Here is a 20584-nt window from a genome sequence, read left to right as displayed (position 1 = left end):
ACCAAAAGTGGATGCTCCCTTAGACCTTACCATGATAACCATTATTCCTATTCCTGATGTTACTACCTTGAAGGACAGCAAGGATAGGAAAATTTGAAGCCACACTGAAGACTGTTTACACAGTGGCAGAGGCTTCCCTTAGACCCGGTTTAGCTTCAGTTTGGGTCAATAAGTCTGTGGAAATATAAATGGAACAGTGGCCTGAAGGTCTGGAGACTGATAGACCCAGATCGGATTTGCTCACTTTGATGGTGCATATCCACAATGCCTCTGAGTATATTGGGGAAGCAGCCATACATATGGGGCTCATTGTGGCTAGAATTTCTACCTTTGCCATTGTGAAGCACTGCGCCCTACGGCTATGGAACTGTGAGGTGGATGCATTGTCCAAAAGGACCATGGAACCCCTCTATACTCTGGGTAGGTCCTATTTGGTCTCTTTTCTTCCTTTTAATCTTTCAAGGGTCCTAGGTTCCTTTCCTTTCATCTCTATTGGAAAATAAAAGGTCAGCCCTCGAGGTCAGCATGCAGCTCCTCATGGATGGAGACAGACAGGCCTTGATAGCAAGATGTCCAATGTTTAAATCCCTCTGACAAGCAATTGGCATGACATGCAGTCTGCACACCCAGGGGCTCCCATGGTGGGAGCCAGTCTGCTTCTCTTCATCGATCAGTGGTTTTCTTCCACCACAGCCAGGGATATATAATAGGGCAAGAGGCATGGATACATAATAGATCTCAAGGCTTTCCCTCCCAGGTGCTTTTTTTTCACCACAGGTCTTCCAGAAATCAAGGAGAAGCGTGTTCCCTCTTCTGAACGCGCAAGGAAAGCATATATTCTAGTTAAAATAATAACCAAACAAATTGTTGCAAATGTATAAACATACATGTCACTCCTAATGGATTTTGCTAATATTGTGCATACTTCGAAAAGCAGTATAAATTTGAAGAAACTAAGACTGGTTTCTTAATGCCAGTCCGGATACATGTGGAACTGCAAGTTCCAGAGATTAGTACCTATTTCAAGTAACCGTATTGTGTTATGAATGTAAAGGGAAGAGAACTATTTGATCCGGAATCAATTTTGGAACAAGAAGTTCCAGGTAATCTGTTGGCCAAGAGATGAAAAGCTAGTACTTGTACCTTGATGTATACTGGGGCCACTTTTTAGCCATCGTTTCCAGACTGAAAACACTCTCAGATGGTTAAAGCTCCTTCCTATTGCCAAAAGGTATTTTTTCAGTCCGCAAGTGTAAAATAGCAAATTGCTGCTGCAGTGTTTGTAACCCATAAATAGGAGATAAAATCAATAAATATATGAATATACTTACTAAAACTTCATGAGCAACTTTTTAAAAAGGGATCAGTGATCATTCAGTTTCATGCCCTGCTCTTTGACAAGGCATTAGGTCTGAGGGTGTTCACCAAGATCATTGAAGTGTGATGGCAGCCCTTCTTAGATCCAGAGGGGGTGGCGGTCATTGTGTACTTCAACGATCTGCTGATAAAGGCAAGTTCAGTACAATGTTCAGGATATGACCCGGGTGTTAGAATTTCATGGTTGTATTATCAACTTCAGGAGGCCCAACCTGGCTTTCTGGACCTTCTGTTCAACACCCGACAGCAAGGATGTTTCTACCAGAGAACTACATCCTCTTGCTACAGGGAATTTTGAAGTCTCTGTTAGCTTGCAGGTGGGTGGTTGTTCACCTGGACATGAAGTTTTTGGGAAAGTTCGTGTCCACCTGCGAAGCAGTGCATATTGCACAGTTTCATTCAAGAATGTTGAAGCTTGATTTGATCTCGAGCTGCAACAAGCTCCACCAGCTCTTGACCAGACAAACTTTCAGTTTATTGCTGGAGGTGAGTCTTGCTCCACTCGTTCCAAACATAGAGAACTGGGGAATAGTCTCTTCGCCCACATATATTACAGTAGCTGTTGCGAAGGTGAGGTTAGCCAGATATTATCTCTGTTGCACCACACAGTAGAGCGCTAGACAAGCATCTGAGGATCCCTCATCCTGGAGCAGAAGCAGACTCCTTTTCATCTCCCTTTCCCACCAGAAGCTATGCTTCCGCTCTGTAAAGAGAGAAGGCCCGGTGTGGCGTCTACCGCTAAGTCCAGACCAGTTAATTGATAGCCCTGGGAATTGATCTATGTTGTAATGTTGTTCCGCAATGGCTTGTTAAGTTTGTATGTATGTAACAAGTTGCTCCAATGACTCCCCCAGTCATGAGCAGTGTGAATGACACTGTTCTGGCTATGTTATGATTCATTGTTTGTAAAAATAAATTACTTTAAAGAAAAAAAACTTTTTAATAAATGCTATAATTCATGTTTTGTATTTTTATTGAAAAATTTCATAATAGATATAGAGCAGTTTGTGGGTTGTTTGCTTTGTTTTTTGTTCTAACTATATACTCTCACCCCAACTTGAAATCAGGCAACCGTGTCAAATTTAAAAAAAGATACTTTACACTATTGCCAAGAAATAATTTCAAGATAAATCAACGATTCAAATAAATATTACATTCATATAGAGCAGTGGTGTGTTAGACTTGCTATGCAGAGCTGTTCAAAACTACTCACTGGAAAAAGAAGGATGGGGAGAGAAGTGGAGCGGGATTAAAGTTCAGCCATTGATCCTCAACATTTTGATGGGGATGTATTGCCGACCGTGGTTTGTTCTAGTGAGATCAGGTTTTATAATAATTATGTAAAGCTTATCTGCTCTCATACATAAATATATTGTGGTTTAAAACCTCATTACCAAGAGCAATCCATTTGTGTCGGGGCCTCTGATGCTATCCAGCACCTAGCGATCATCACCTTGGCTAGTGACTTTAAATATATATTTGAATAATTTATTAAAACACTCTTCCAGCGTAATGCCAATGAGACATATCTTCGAACATAAGGTGGGGGCTACAATCACTGTTAGACACATACATCCTCCCAAAATGTGTTCATCACTGGGCAACTCCAAAGCATGTGCCAAGAAGTACCTGTATTACATTTAGAGCAATTTCACCAAAATCATTATTTTACCACTTATTCTTTCCAGTGTTTGTGGTTAATCGTGTGGCTCAAGAACATAGTGTGCGGTTGACCTCTGCCTTTCAACAGTTGGTTGTATTGACCAAGCATTGGTTGGAGCATTTCCCAGAAAGTCAGGAGATTACAAAGGTTGCTGACGGCTTAGCCCTGTATATTAAGAAGTTGGGAGGATATCTGCAGCTGCTTTTACAGGTAAACATGAACACTAATTATGCACAGTTTTGCTATAAACCTTTTATTTTCAACAGTCACTAAGTTAGACAATTATTAAAAGGGGTCAATATTTTCATAGATACCCTGTTTGGGAATTGTGCGGAATTCATCTTGGGCGTTTTAAAACTGGAGCACAGAAAAATAGTCTGTCTTTTGTAGTACAGTTTCAAAGATGAAGACCAACATCTAATTGGTTGCTATGATTTACAGCATCTTGCTGTCCATCTGTTTTCTTAAATGTTGCTAAATATATAAATGGATGGTGATCATTATGCTACTATGCAGTATACTATAATATATTTTCATTATTTGGTACGTCATTGCCCAAGATTCATGTCTTATAAAACTGCTAAGTATTTGTTCCATATGCAATAAATAAGCATGTCTGTGTTTTTATAAAATGCTGTTAACACTATGAAGATAGGCCACAAGTGACATATTCGTACACACAGTAGTTAGAAATACTTGCAACTAAAATCCTTGTTCTACTAAACATAAATACTATTACTATATTATATTACTAATACTATAAAAGGAAAAAACAGAAAGACCATCACAACTCTCAGGGCTGGTTCCCATCTACTATAGTAGTAAAATACGAAGTGTGACCTACATCTCTTTCAGGGAAGGTCTAGAGAGAGGTGTAATATTAATCCTCTAACCAGTTATTCCAAATGTAAGAAACTGTACCCCATGTTTGTATCTTGATCGTTTTATTTATCTGTTACCAGCTATGTATATAGCACTATCATATTACGCAGAGCTGTGTAGAGAATATTTAATCCTTCACACGGGCACACCCATTAGAGTTCATTTTGTCCAAAGCCAATTAACCTAGCAGTATGTTTTTGTACTTTGTGAGAATTCTGGAGCACCTGAACGAATCCCACACAAACTAAGGGAGAAAATACAATCTTTACGCACATAGTACCCTGGTTGGAATCGAACCCATGGCTCCAGTGCAGTGAAGCAACAATATTAACCACTCTGCTGCCTTCATAGGTTCATGTTAAAGCATTTGGCTGGTCAAATTTCCCCATTGTGTAATTGTTGGAGGATTTTTAAAAAACCATTTATATGCAGTTATTTTTGTTGCTAAGGATAGTGGGTTGTGAATGGCCATAGTTTGAAATTTAATTTCCAATTCCTTCCAATAGCCCAAGCAAGAGACGCCTTAGGTGTTTCCTAGATGCTAAACCTTCAAAATGGTTTTAGAATAGTGCAACAGTATGTTTAAGCCTTGTGGTGTATAAGAATATTGCAATGTGCCGCTATTTTAAACAGGGCTTGGGTTTTAATCTTTTATCATTGGAGAAATGTAAATATATCGTCTGAGTGCATGGCAATGCTGCAAATGTTTGTAGCAGTATGACTTAGATTTTTGTATCTCCTCTTGTAACCATTGATGAAAAGGTTTTAAGATGTCCACAGTATGTAGCTGAAATATACTAAACCATGTGTTTTTCATCTGTGGAAATCTTGTAATTTATTCAACTCTGAGTAATCCGTGTGTTATCTACTTCTGATTAGGGCTGCTGCTCTGATATATTGGCCATGGTTACAGAGGCAAAAGATAAAGCTAATCAAATAGTTGAGCAAATACTACAGAGCATTGGACACCTGGCTGCACTGAGTGACACTGAATTGCATCTTTCAGAAGAGGGGAGTACAGAGGAACATGGTCTCCAGGTATAAACTCTACTGATGTGAAAATTAATCGTTAAACAGATTTCGAACTGACTCAAGTTTCTCCTTTCCACATTGACCCATAACGATCAGGTGGAGTTTGTCCCTTGCAAAGAGACGAGAGACAATACCACCAAAATTATAGATTTTAATTAACTCAATCTCAGTCTCCTTGACCTCCACTGTCCTCTTATCCACGGATGCTGAGAAAGCATTTGATATGGTGGGCTGGTGCTTTATGAGGAGGGTTCTGGGACACATGGGGATTGATCCTTCTTGGCTTTATATAAATCTCCAACAGCTAAGGTTAGAGTTAATGGCACGCTATCAGAGCCCATCTCTATTTCTAATGGTACACCAGGTCTGTCCACTGTCCCCGTAATTTTTGCTAGTTATGTGAAGGCTCTGGTGAGGGCTATTCTGTGTGTAACCCCAACATATCCGGCCTCCAGGTAGTATCGAAGGAATATCACTTTGCTTTGTTTGCAGTTTGGCCATTTTTCTAATTTCAAAATGAATGCTATTAAATCGATTACACATAACAACTCTGCTTCGGACCAAGCGATAGCTGGCTCAAGTTCACCTTCCCGTTTAAATAGCAATCCTCCGACATCCGCTATCTCGGGTCTCAATCGCTAGAGATAGCAATCGGTTTTTCCGTCTAAATTACTATCCCCTTTTATCCCAAATTAAGAAGGAATTGGGGCCTTGGTCCTCTTCTAAATTCTCATAGTTTGCAGACTCAATATTATAAAAATGAATATTCTAACTAAAATGTTTTACATTCTACAGACAGTACAGGTTAAGAACCCCATGCAATTCCTTGTCGATCTCCAAAACCTAGTCCGCCACTTTGTCTGGGGGAAGTAGGAAGCCTCGATTTGAGCACTCTATTTTATATAGATGCAAACACCAAAAGGGGGAGGGGTGTTAGTGCAATTACCAATGCTTACGAGCTAACACCAGGCTGTCCATTTGAACAGGATATAGGAGTGGGACAGGAAGAAACAGTGGGTAGACGTGTAGACCTGTAGAAATTCCACTGCTCGCTATACCATGTCCTTTCAAAAATCCCTAGAATATTTCACCCCACTGTTGGTCTAACTCTTGCAGTGTGGACACAGCTTCACTCCTTTGAGAACATTTCAGCTTTTCCGTCTCCTTTGTCCTCCATTGTGGCCAATCATCGCTATCGTCCTGGCCTTTCCAAAACTTTGTTTAGAGGATGGAGAAAGGCAGGGACCGTCGGGCTGGGCCAGCTGGTAGTCAATGGGAAGCTGTGCTCTTTCCAGGAGCATCAATCTATAAATATTCCCTGTCCTCTGGGGAAAAGTGGAGATACATTCAGGTGATACACTATATTAGATTGGTTGGGGGCATTAAATTATCCATCTCTTCTCTAGGCTATGTATCTGTTCCAAGCCATTCCTACCCATATAATTTTGGGTATTTACAAGATCTTGATGGAAGAGCTGTCTGCAGCTTCCTTCACTGGTCCTTGGGTGAGAGACTTGGCAGTGCATGTTAGCCATCTATCCTGACCCAAGACATTACAAATTACTCAGAGCTGCTCATTAAGTGTCTTGGTAGTCGAAACTCAATATCAGTTGTTGACTAGGTGGTACAGGTATCCTTCCTCTCTCCATAAGTACCACCCACAAATGCCCTTACACTGTTGGAGATGTAGTGATGTCCCTGGAAAGGTATACCATATATGATGGGAGTATGCACATGTATCTGTTTTCTGGAACAAAGTTTTCAGGCTATCTGAGATGATAGTTGAACAAGAGGTTCCAGGGCTTTTGGCTGCTCTGCCACACGAATATTCCAATCTCTCAGTATAAAAGGTTGCTCCTAAAGCTCTGAACAACGCAGCCAGAGCTTTTGTCCCGGTGCACTGGTGGTCTAGGTCTCCTCCTTCGAATAACATATGGCTCAACTGTGTGGATTTTTATATGTCCATGGATGATATTATTTTATCTGCCACTGACAAGCACGCGGTCTTTACAGCCTCTTGGTTTAGTTGGTTGAAGTTTAAAGAATCGGCTGAATTTAAATCATCCTTTTCCCCTCCGTTTCTGGTTGCTGAAGACGACGCGTTACTCTGCACTTCAGAATTAGAACCCCCTTACAGGATGGGATCTCCCTGGCAGTCCCAATCACCCATAGTTTTTCACTCACTCCTTGATTTCATGAAGACACTCTTGCTCCTGTTTACATATAGCGACTGTATAAGCACTAGCTATCCTCCCTCTCTTTCCTTCCCTGCTTTCCTTCATACTTCAGTCCTCCCATTTATTTATTTGTTATAGCACTCAAATGTAAATGTTCTGACATGGTCATTGTCTAGCTACCTACCCGAAGATATCCTACCTGGTGTTATTTCTTTTGACCTGTCTTTCATACTTTTTATGTGACCTTGTGACCACTCCGTTGATTTTGTGTCCAGACATTTTTCTAAATAGGAAAAAAAAAATCTACTTATGTGAAATGCCTTATCTTTTGTTCATAAGCTGTATGTTTGAAAAATAGGGTTTGCTACATGTACACTATATCCTTATCTCTTTGGAGTAACAGGAACACTTTGCCTAACCTCCAAGCATGGCTTTGCAGATAGCTTCTCTTTCTGCAAGGACTTGAACAAGGAGCACTTATGTAAGACTGCTACCTCTTCATCTCAGTACATGATCAGATTCATGTTTTGCCTCCCATTTTGGTTGAAAGATTACATTGTGTTTTAAGCTGGGTACACACTACAGAAAATTAATACAGAAAAGGTTTATGTAACGTTTATACCAACGACTGAAAGTCTCAATGAGCAGACTTCTCTACACAACCACACGATTTACCGGCAGATCTGGTAAAGAATCTGTTGAAAAGATGGTAACTCTGCTCATGCTATAGAGATCTGCCTACACTGCTGGTTGTGAGTCCATACACACTTCCAAATTTGCCCTACATGTTCCATCGTTGAAAGTGACTTTTAGTTAGTTTCTAAAATCAAATCCAACCATATGATGTGCTTTGCTGCGATAAAACATGATCGTGGGAGCATATACAATTTTGGACCGAACAGTCGTTTATCGTGTGATTGGCACGATAATTGGCTGAAAAACCTGTAGTGCTTAGATTTGGCTTTGCTTCTTTTATTTTGTTGTGGAACATTTGTACTTCCCCACTTTTTATAAATCCATCAGCTGCATGCAATTTGGAAGGTGTCTCCGGATTTATTATACTTGCATTAAAATAGTTTTACTTAATCTGTTCGGGGACATAGGACCTCCGTGTCGAACTCCTTTTTTTTTTTTTTTTTTTATTCTATTTTTATTGAAAATGGTACAACGTGTACAGAAGCGAACAGCAGTAAAAATACAATTAAGTATTTTTAGCAGTCTGCTAATTGACAACCTATAGATATTAAACAGCACCTGTAAGATGGTTCATCAGAATGTTCGTGAAACCTGGTGTTAAATGCCTCTACACAGAGCTGTTCGACTCTTAATCTCTCCATGTTAAAGATTTTAGGTGGTTCTGCTCTCTATTCTACGAGTTTGTATATTTAAAAACTGTAATACGAGTATGATGGCTATCATTATCAGTTACGGCTTATAGCTATTAATCAAGGCTAGCATGTGTAATCAAGTTTTTGATATGCTTCCACTATCATGAATGTTGGCTTCAATCCTGTTTCTCGAGTGTAACCTTACTCTATTCCAGAGGTCTATCACTGATATACTGTACCAAGGGATACATTTTGGATTAGAAAGCCTCATTAACTGTGGAATGAAGGCCTCGGATGTGATGCAAACAGATATCCAGAGATGCAGTGTTCATGATGAGGTAAATCTAACAAGTGGGTCATGTTTTAAATCTGATCTGTCAAATTTAAAACAATTAAAAATACATTTATATATACAAAAACACTGCAACAGTGTATCTGGGCTGGTATATTTGTCCCAGGTATCTGACCTATATGTTTTAAAAACCTCAGGGAGATTGTTTTTGTGTGAGAAGTAGTTTCCCCAAGAGTGTGTTCGGCTTTAGGAAAAAGCTGGTAAGGGGCATTTGGATGTAAATAGAGAGAGAATGGTGGGCTCCATTTACAAGGCCCAGTCTCTGTCTTTTGTTCTGCCAGTCTGACAGACTGGTTAATGGGTGCACCTGTGAGATGTTTAAAAGGATGTCACTTCAGTCTCTGCTCTGCTTGGGGGAAGGGACTGCAGAGTCTCTAAAAGAGAGAGACTGATATTGGTTGAGTCACTATGTGCTGGAACTTCTTATGTTTAGTTTAGTTTGATAGTCAGGAATGACATGTTTAGCAAGTGCCAGACAGGCAAGGTGTTTGTTTTATTGCTGTACACCACTATTCAGGAGATGGCAACTGTTCCCCAAACCCGGTTACGATATAAATGTAGTACTTAGTTTCAGTTATACCAATACCTTTCCTCATGGACAGATTACATACAAAAACATGTTATAGTAGCTTTAAATAGTAACGTTAACCACTGACCCAGGGCAGGTGTGCATCAACAAAGCCCGCCAGGATGTCCTCGGCACACACAGTAACACACTGTCGGCTTTGACTTATCAGTGCTACTGATATACAGCCAATCGAGGACGCACATTCCCCAGATGACAGGACGTCAAAGCTGGTTGCCAGGGCAATATTTGTATACAATACAATAAAAATATGCCTAAATCTGATTAACCAAATATGATCTATAAGTACACTTAAACATGCCATCTTTATGGAGAGTTTATTCCGTCACTGTTGTTAAACTGTGTTTTCTCATATTTATCTGACTTGCTACGGAACTGTGAACTGTATTGGTAATGTATAAATGTGTTAAACTTCCCTTGCCTTTCTGTAAAAGGGAGTTATGTGAATACATGTAAAGTCTGCCCACAAGATCTACTGATCCAGAACACTGATAGCAGCTGATCTTTGGACAAACACTCTCTCTCCTTTTCTCTTTCTAGGTACTTGTAGAAATAAAGAAAAGTTCCAGTACATTAGCTGCCTTTATCCAGCGCAGTCTAGCAGATTGTAAGAAGGTATAATTGTAGGTTTCTTTGTGTGTGTATATATTAGAGATAACGACATTTACTGTTTTGCCACCTGTTTAACACCACATATGCCAATATTTCTCTCTAACTATGTTTGATAGTTTTGTACTAATGTAAAAGCTACAGTGTTTCACTAAAGTTGTAGATGTGTATTTGATATATTGTGGCATCTAGACACTATAAGCAATCTACCTACATAGCGAGCTAAATTACTCAGCTATGTGACCTTTGATTTTCTATGTAAGAAATAATTTGTCTAGAATTAGTCAATAAATTAAACTGCATATCTCCTTATTGTTCTTTCATTGAATAGAGCATCCTATTATATACTCCATAATGTCACATTCTTATATATACTTATGTTGTTCTTTCCAATATTCCTTTTCTAAATCTACCCTAGATTAACATTGACCTGCTCATCAGAGATTCGGATTTTAGTGCTCGGTGCTCCCTAAGTGCAAGGCTGTGCAATCTAAAAAACTGTGTGGATTTGCTGCGGCATACTGTCGTTTCACTCCTGAAAGGTAACATTTCATCCTTGTGTGTCTTCAATATTCTTCTGATTTCCAGAGAGACAAATATGGTCACTTTTATCAGGTCATTTTGAAAGCACTGTACACATTGAGTTATTGCAAACAAGTACAAAGAGATAAAATATATAATTGTACAACATACAATGCTCAGTCCAACGCAGATTTCTCAACTCTCTCCTCATTACCATCAACAGGTAAAGTAAATTGATCTAATGGATTGGGCAAATAATTACATTGAGTTTTTAGTGGTACATGAATACAGGGCTGCAACTCTACTGGGCTAGGGAGATACATGGGGGAACACTATGTGCAATTGGACAATTACTGAACACATGGTAATGTTTTTGGAGGGGATTTTTGGAAATATGGCCATTTGCTGGATATTGACTGTTCTGTTTTTGCTCTGAATGAATACTTGGTAGCTATAATTTCACTTTGGATCCAAACCCTGCATTATTTCCACCGTCTTGCCAAATGTGGAAATATGAAGCGCTCATATTATGCACTTGTGACAGTGCTAGTTTCTTTTGCTTCTATTCTGTGTGCTACAATTGCCTCTTGAAGTCAAGTGTTGCTAATTCTGATATATATTTTTTAACTTCCCTCTTTTACAGGTTCAGATATAGATCCCTCACAAATCATTGGCTCACTGAATGACCTTGGTTCATCTGCATCTGAATTAAACAAAATCTTTCTTTCACTGTCACCACAAGTTATCAGCCTCACTGAGCTTAGAACTTTGTCAGAAGTTCTCTCTTATGCCCTTCACAAGAGCAACTGTGACCACCAGCCTTCTGAAGCTAAAGATGCACCCGGTCACTGTTTGTTCTCACCTAGCACCATACTTTGGGTGTAACCTTCATATACTGTGTATAAAAGGAAGCATTACAAACACAATACTATTTCAAATAGAAATTTGCACTGCATGATTGCTTTAACTGTATAGAGATAGGTCTTTTGTAAAGAGCTTTGTGTATATATAATTTTTTTACCTTTTTTAGGCAATCTTTTAAAAATCATATTTATCTAACATAAGATTGACCCTCTGATCTGTGCTAATATCTACATGTTAATGACATTTCTAACTGTATCACAAGAGTGTAATCTGAGTTTTGGCAGCACAGAAGGAGTAAAACGTGTTGTGTAAATAATGTCACTGCGCTACACAAATTATCTCTTGGGCTCTTTATACTGTGCCAACGCCTTTGGAAAATAAATTAAAAATATGCATGAGAAACTCATCGGTGTGTGTGTAGCTGTTGGGGTGATTTTATCATGGTCCCCTTTTTGGTTTGTAGTAAGGAATCCAACTTCATGGTATAACCAAAATTTGTTCTTCCTTCCTTTTTCAGAGCAATGTCTTAAATAAGGTACAGGGTGGTACATCGTTTCTTAGAGTGACTTTGGGAGTCTAACCAATGTGACAGAATGCTCATGTTTTCATTCTCGGCACAGGTAGATGAGCCTTAGATTTTGCTACAGATAAAGCAGCAGTGTCATGGTAGTCTTTTCCTGCATAAGATCCCAGTGGTTGAAGACGTGTAATAAAAGTGGTTATAGTAAAAGATAATTTTATTATTCAAGTTGTGGTGAATAGCACAAGTCCATAAGTACGAACCAATATGCAGGCTGGAACACCAATGAACATATAGAATTTGGTAATAAGCAAGAGTTCATATGCAGGATAATGAGCACAATTCAATATGCAGGCTGTAAGCACGGATGGATATGCAGACTGTGATAAGCAGAAGATATTTTATAGGCTGTAGAATAAGCAAGGTCTCATATGCAGAGTGATAAGCACAATATGCAGACTGGGAGCACAGATGAATATGCAGGCTGTAATAGCAGACAGTATTTATTTCAGCAGTACAGCATGTAGAACGAGTGGTGCACAGACAATGTTTTCATACAATTTGATACCAGAGCGATTTAGAAGCGTCAAAACTTGAGGTTAACGATTCACTGCCTGATTTAATAATTACAGGTAATGGATTTCCAGGATTTAAGTAGCAGCAAAGTACCAATCGGACATAATCTGGCAACTGTGTCCGGATTTATAATAACACCCAATTCTTTTGTTGACATCATCGCTCACCTATAGCCATAATTCCTTAATTTGTCTGCTGGTTCCTCAAAGGTAGAGGACAGCCTCCTATAATAAGCTTCTCTTGGCAAATAAGACTTTTACTCCATTGATTACTTGTGAAAGCAACATGTGCTGCAGTTTGTGACATAGTGTGAATCCCTATAGACCAGTGGTTGATATTTGTCAATGTCTTAGCCAGTGGCCATTGATTCCACAATGGGGCCATATATTACCTTTTGTGAGAGCATCAGATCACATTGAGGTCAGAGCACCAGTATGACAGACAATTCAACAGTAGGTCAACTGATGATTGGCTAATCAAACTGGTGAAAAAAAAGCTCACCGTCTTATCCTGGGCTATGCAGTGACAACAGATTCACTGGGAAGAGAAGCAGAAAGAGGAAATTATTATGGTCATTACCTGTCCCATTGAGGGCTGCATTTTTCCCACCACTGTTAGAGATACACACATTAATTCTATTCTATTAGATTTATAAGCATCCACTCATTTTATGATGCATAGTTCTGGAATATTGCTGCATTCCATATAGACCAATATTCAGGCCCGATGCTTCCATTATGCAGCTGTCTGGGGTGCCATGATCTGGGGGGGATGGGGAGTGCCACTGAGACCAGGTGCAAACATTACTGTCTCTAAATTATACATGTACTGCTGGTGGTGGTGGAGCATAATGCTGCTAGCCACCCAGCCTACATCCTGTGAACGGCCCAACCTTTGTTGGTACATGACAGCCAGAGACACAGCAAGGCACCCTTCCCTTCACTCCCACCAAGTCAATTTCCGCCCACAGAGGAACAAGCAATGGAGTCTATGTAGCCCAGAATAGCAGCAGTAGATTTAATGATAGCCAGGTAAGATAGTGACTTTAATAAATAATCAATAACACTCTGCGTGAGTACTAAAGACGCAAATTTTTTGATGGTATAATATCTTTATTGTTCAATAGAGGGATGAACCTTACTTGTAACTTGATTGATTTTTTTTTGCAAAGTTTTGGACAGACAAATACAAGGAATGTTACTTCATATCTTGTTTTAATTCTTGTGTGCATGCTGTAAAGACAGATTAAGTAATAAAAAAAAACTTTTGGACAGAAAGGGTAGAGGAGACTTGAGCATTTCCTTATGATCATACACCCTCCCTAGTATATTAAGTAATCTAATCATGAGTTAAATAAATTAGTACTGCTGGAGGGAGGGGGATATACTATTTTTACTGTGAATAACTAATAAGTACTTTTGGTTATTATATTTTTTGTTGTTGAAAAATATGAGTGCTTAGGTGTGAGGCTTGGAAAGTGGGCGTACGACGGGACAGGGGCGGTAGGCTGAAGCTTTGCCTTGGGTGCCATGAAGCCTTGTGCTGACCCTGACAGTATCTGCATTGACTAACTTGTATTGGCTATTGAATACTAAGCCAGCTTTTTTTTTTACTTGCTTGACTAAGGAACATGTGAATAAAGGGACTTAATATAATTTGGGTTTTATGGTTTTACTGTAAATAACTTTTTTGTTTTAGTACCTGCAAAACTAGTCCTTGGGATAATGCAATTCCTCAGGCTTCAAGATCTCACTCTGCACTATGGATTTATACAAAGAATTAATGTAGCAAACAAATAAATCACTTTAAAATTATTTGTACACTGCAATGTAGAGTTTGCCCCTTCCCTCCTAATTCTAAATCTGTCCACACAATTTAAACTTGCTCCCTATGCGGTGCCACATGGTTTTACCAAGGTGCAACATGTAACCTTCTAGGTGGGTTTTCTGCTAACTAAATGAGGTCCAATGTGTTCTATGTTTGCACGCTTAGAGACAGATTTCTGCAGGTACAAAACTGCAACATTGAAAGGTTTTATTAAACTTGAAGGGAGTCTCCTGCTCACTATTAGGCAGCATGGTAGACATGGTGTTTGAACAAAAGTCACTGGGGTGAACAGACAGGGAAGCTGGGTTATGGAAATGGGGAAGTCAAATAATTGGATGAAGGCGGCTAAATTAATATTTGTTTACCGTACGATTGTGATTAGTATGCCATGTGTAATGGCGCAGTCACACAGATTAATAACACACACTTTTACATTCACACTTACACTTGTAAATGGTATACATTAAGGTTTCAATCCACATTTATTAGTAAAATGTATTAGAGATTATTTATACATAGATAATACTACAGTAAGAGTAATTATGGTATAATTCCACAGAAATGTGTGAAGTTTGGTTTCATATTAATCTATATTTAACTAGCTTAAGTTCGGTGTCAATAGAGAAATGATCGCATATTGCGATCGCAAGTTATGAATGGTATAATATTAAAATGACCCATAAACAAAGTACTTTACAGCATTAAATTGTTTTTTTTGGTGGGAAGACACATAGGCAACACTTGGAGTAAGTTGCCCCCACCTTTGGAGAAGAGATCAAATGAACTGACCTATGACCAGCAGTCTATTGGAACATTGCTAACCCTGGAACAATAAAGACCTCTCTTAGTGTTATCTGTGTATATTTGTGACATCATCACTGATTATGTTAATTCAAACTGCTTATAAGTAAGCCCCCGGGCCAGTGTTAAGCTCTCTCTTCCTGACTTCAGACTACAAGGCTGAATATGGACCTGGGCCCAGGATGCGCTTGCGCAATGTATTCAATTTGTACTTTACTGTATTATGTTATCTTTTATGCATCATCATGGCTTGCTGTAAATCATGCTATCTTTTGCTGTTATCTCTTTGTGCGTTGGAACCACAATAATCGCATTGGACAATGTTTATTGGTAGCGACAAAACGAACATTACAGAAACTAAACGGAGTTGACAAGGGTCTTTAGAAAATGAGTGCCAGTCCTGGATTTGTGTATCCTAACACAGTTGTCAGCTTATGGAAAGATATAGGTGTTGCAAGTTCAGTGGTGAAAATTTTAGACACAACTGCTTTCTCAAATAAAAGAGAGCGCACCTGTTCTAGTAGCACTGGGGATGTTAGAAAGACCTATACTGTTGGTGGTAATAGTGGTTTCAATGATCGGAAAAGCAGATAAATCTGTTGTCATGATCACTTTGATCAAATGGTTTGACAGATTGCTGGCAAGGGCTGGGCATGACCTGTATTGGTTCATATTGGTACAAATGATAGAATAAATGCCGAATCCTAAATCATTTAGAGGAACTAGACTGTAAGCTGAAGTTGAAACCCGCCAAGGTTGGATTCTCTAAAATACTGGCAGTGCCATTAATAGATCAAATGAGACAGTGGGAGCTAAGGAAGTTAATGACTAAAGTGTTAGGTTCCTGGTGCACTGAGCTCTATATTAAGAATGGATTACACCTAAATGAAAGGGAGTCTGCTCGGCTAGTGGAGAAATTTCTATATACCTGTATAAGTATTTAAAATCTGTGTGAGATGGATGGCAAATTACTAAATGAGGTAAATAGGAGAAACAAAATGTGGCTTAGCGGTGGGAGGTTTATGGCAGCTAAACATAGAAGATCACATCTTGATTTGCAAATTACAGAAAGAAAGAAAAACTCAGCAGATATTATGTTAGAGCTCAAGTTGCAGCTATATGAGAAACATTATTTCACTGGTGTTGCTGAAACATGGTTGGACAGTTCATTCTGGGCTGCTGATATCCATGGATAGAAGTGATCTTAAATGTAGTATGTAGGATGATGATGATCTTGATGTGATGTTAAAACATTATGGATGAAGCTCCACATAGGACTGCTGCGATAATTTTTGGAGTGTGATGAATCCCTAGTATACATGATGAGGTTGAGACTGTTCCAAACGCAGACAAAAAAAAAATGGCTGTACAACTGGATAATAGGTCTGTTAGCAAAGTGTTTAAAGTTTTTTTAAAATGTGTGTGTGGTAGGAAATTTAGAATGGAAGCTGCACTGGGATGAGGAATGATTTACATATTCTTTGTATAGTGCTGTGCAATATGATTGGCGTTATATAAATGATCACTTATTACACGTGCAAACTTAGGAGAATAGTGATGATAATGTAGTGTCCTTCGATTAAAGCTATAAAAAAAGTATATCTTTGTTTTTAGAAGGCTAATTTCAGCACACTGAGGTCATTGATCCAACTCATAGCCTGAAACTCTTTACAAAAAAAAAAAAAGACACAGAAGGTAAAGCGATTAAACCAATTACATTTCCCTATTTATTCCTGTGGTGAGCAAGAGAAAGATAATAACCTAAAACACTGTATGTTAGTTTAAAGGTAAAAAATAGAAACTGATGCCAAAAAAGGACACTACAAATATAAATCAGAGCAATAAGGTCTGCTTTTGGTTGGCTAAAATGAAAGACTAAAGAGAGCAAGACCAATCCCACCATAAATCTATATGAGTATCTATAGTAAAATGAGAATGACTTGAAAAATTAAAAGGGAGAATTTAGTCTACTGCAGTTTATGCCAATTATTCTTTCCAATATTGCATGATCTCCAATAGGTTGGATGGGGACATTTGGTGAACATCAATTTTTAGTACAGGGTACAAAAGAGATTTATCATCCGGCTCTTTACCATAAGAGCTCTGAAATTGTGGACTGCAGAAAGAAATGGATATTTTCACAACAAAACTGGATATACAGGGCGTCTGGCCTCATACATTATAATATGCTGATCCAGGAGATTGTCCAATCACCAGTATGAGATTAGTAAGGCATTTTCTCATTTTAAGGTAATTGGGTCTATGCTGTATGTGGAGAGGAATTTTCTTAACCGGAACAGCTACATAACTATTTTGAGATACACTTGAATTACTTTTTGTTATTGAAAGTCTATGTAATATCCTGATTATTAGGTATGATTCCTCTTTGTTTTTTGTTGGTGGCTCTATATGATCCATAAAATATATATAGTTGTGATAGTCACTGGATTAGTGGAATGGCAGAGGGATGTGTCCTTGGCTTTCTGCCTTGTGTGCATTAAAACACCAGACAAATTGTTTTTGTGTATGGGAAAAGCTTCCCAAAATATGTGTCCTGTCTGTTTGCGAATATGGTAAGCGTTTCTGGTGTTATAGATGGAGAGAGAATGAGGACCGGCACCATCAATTAGGGCTGTAACTAGGACTTCCAGGTTACTACTGTCTGCTGGTAATTAGGAGTTTCACCTGAGTGGTGCCAGTTAAAGGCTGTTTGGTATGTTTGGAGTCACAAGGTCCCACACTTGAGAGAGGGTGTTGCTGAATGTATAGTTAGTGCTGGACAAGCAAGGCCTTTTATTTATGTTTTAAATATGCTTAATAAAACTGGCTTAGTTCATTTGTACTGAAAACCCTGGACTTGTGACTTTATTGCTGCTGTTCACTACCACCTACCCCAGGAGACTGCACCTATTCCCCTCTCTGATGATACCGGGTTTAATGTAATCCTCTGTGCCGCACAGCTGGTCTACCCGATACCTATCCAAGGTTCAAAATCACCCAGGCAAATATCCAAAATAAAATAAATAGGTTTATTTAACAAAATGGTAGTGCCAAACAGCAATAATAATATTTAAATAATAACCTGCAACAAATAGCACTACAGTCTGGCACAGAAAACATACTGGGTATAATGAAAACACCTCACCAGTATCCTAGTCACTCTCAGGGACTAGTATCTATTATTCCAAGCTTCTCCCCCTCTCTCCTTTGAGGCTACCAGCAAGGCAGTGGTCCTGAGTCACGGTCACTCCGCTTTTGGTGGACACACAGCTCCCCAAGACCTGGAGAGGTAGATCAGGGCAAAGGCAGTACTCCAGGGACCGGTTGTTCCTTTCCTTTCCTTCCAGGGGCAGAGATCTGGATCTCAGCGCCAGCCTGACTTCGACTATCACTCGGTAGTGAATGCCCCCTTGCTGTTCTCTGGAGCTCTGTTAAAGCCATAAATTACCTTTTCACGTCCTGCCTGATTGGTCCTTTTCTGTGTTTAAACATACAGACAAAGGGATAGCAGATGAGTCACTCTCTATATAATTAGGGATACAGGTATTGCTCTGTGTCTATACAGCAGAGTTTGTTTAAACAGGAGAGATCACAGTCCAGACACATTACATTTAAATACACAATGTAGTCCTCTGTAATTAAACAAAGAGCTCTATCTGTGGACCTTTTCCCTATCTTAATACACAAGACCTTCTGGTGTGATGTACATTCATACAGGAATAGCGGACAATAATCCTTTTGTTCGGACTGAAACAATGGACTAGTCTGCAGGTATACATAAGATAGGAAAACCATGCTGCCAGACATATTGCCACTTAAAAGGCAGGTGTCTGGTTGTTAAGGAGAGAGTGAACAATGAGAAAGTGTGTTAACGCTAATTTTATGGGAAGCTTTTTCTAATTTAAATTACACCATCATGTATCCAACTCAGCATCAGGTCCATTGGGTTATTGAACAGAATTGCAGCGAACAAACTACTGATGTGTTTTTACATAACTAAATATGTCCACTTGAGGATCGATGCATTTCTCTACATTGCATTGATCTAAATCTAGTATAAGTCTTAGGAACCCCTCTAGCCAGTACTGCACAACCCGGAGTCTGCTCTGCCAGTCAGGTGTTCACTGGAGCCCCTAGTGGTGGGGACAGACTTGGCCGCAGACTGACAGAGGGTTGTGAAGTGCGTACCGGCTTGGGAGAACCCAGGAAAGCTGAGTGAAGTCCAGGCAAGGGTCGAGGACCGGCAGCAGACAGGGAATCCAATAAACAAGCTGAGGTCAAGGGTCACGAGCAAACAGGAAGGTCGGTAAACACGCCAGAGGTCGGGGTCACAAGAAATACAGGCAGGGTCCTAATCCAGGCAAGGGGTCATACACGGGCAATCCAACAGAATATCCAAAGGACAGGAACAAGGAGCAGAGCAGGTCAGCAGACTGATAACAGAAGCTATAACCGGCAGTGAGGCTGCAAACCTCACTGCCTTAAATGTACAGGTGGGCCAATCAGAGCCTAGCTCTACAGCTACTCCCAGGATCTGACTGATTAAACAATAAGAGCCTAATAGCCACCAGGCTATTGAGTACCTCTGCGCACGCGCCCGGCTGTTACCGGGATGCGGCGCTATACTGCAGGGCGTCCGGCCGTTGGGAGGAAGTTACGTCCCGGTCGTCATGGTGATGGCCGGGACGCCGGGGAGGACAGGAAGCGAGCTGCGGCGGCTGTGAGTACCGCCGCGACTCGTGACAATAAGAGACACTTTTTCTGCCTTGATTCAGAATTGAAACAACAAACCAAAACCTGGCGCAAGGAGAGATGATATAGAACGGAGACTAAGTGTAGAAAAGTATCTGCAGCTATAAAGATCATTGAGATCTCAAACAAAGAAATAATAACTGAACACAGAACAGCGCAATATACTGATGTACACAATGCACTAATAGATCCGTGAAGTGAAAAATATACACTTTATTGATAAAAAACATACCATCCAATATAAAATCATCACTGGCCAGTGGATACAGGACTAAACATGTAGAAATCAGGTAAATATGTATAAATGTTGGATACACTTAGGTTTTATTATTGGGGCTAATTTGAATCTATAGATTGGAGTCTACATGTGGGAATCCACATGTTCTTTAGATATTTCATCTTTGGTCCTTTTTCTATCCTATATAGATGCCCATTTGTAATGATTGACCTCTAGGTTTTATTGTTATTATTTTTATTCTTCTTTCCAATGCCTCTAGTATTAAGAATGAATCTGGACTCTGTGGGTCATTCCTATTTGTATTTATCTTTTTTGGTGTGGTGGGGCATTTGGGTGACATCCATTGTTGCCCGTCTCCTCATCTATGATATATCTATAAACATCTATATATATTGGTCTATACATGTTTTATATTTTTATATTTGTATGCAGTTCAAGATAGATCCAGTCAGATGACTTGTGCTGCAGTTCAATTGAC

General features: G+C 39.4%; 1 protein-coding gene across 1 annotated transcript in view; it reads left to right on the top strand.

Annotated features, from left to right (window-relative positions):
* Window positions 1-11413, top strand: part of KIF14 (kinesin family member 14) — a 77204-nt gene extending 65791 nt beyond the window's left edge. The window contains exons 26-31 of the mRNA XM_075184172.1: window positions 3066-3250; window positions 4802-4960; window positions 8675-8797; window positions 9938-10012; window positions 10425-10548; window positions 11172-11413. Coding sequence (XP_075040273.1) covers window positions 3066-3250; window positions 4802-4960; window positions 8675-8797; window positions 9938-10012; window positions 10425-10548; window positions 11172-11413 — 908 coding nt within the window. The remainder of the gene's footprint in view (window positions 1-3065; window positions 3251-4801; window positions 4961-8674; window positions 8798-9937; window positions 10013-10424; window positions 10549-11171) is intronic.
* The last annotated feature ends 9171 nt before the right edge of the window (window positions 11414-20584 follow it).

Source organism: Mixophyes fleayi, chromosome 8 (genome assembly GCF_038048845.1).
Source record: "Mixophyes fleayi isolate aMixFle1 chromosome 8, aMixFle1.hap1, whole genome shotgun sequence".
Classification (NCBI taxonomy): Eukaryota; Metazoa; Chordata; class Amphibia; order Anura; family Limnodynastidae; genus Mixophyes; species Mixophyes fleayi.
Note: the sequence above shows the minus strand (reverse complement) of the source record. Positions and strands in the feature narration are given on the sequence as shown.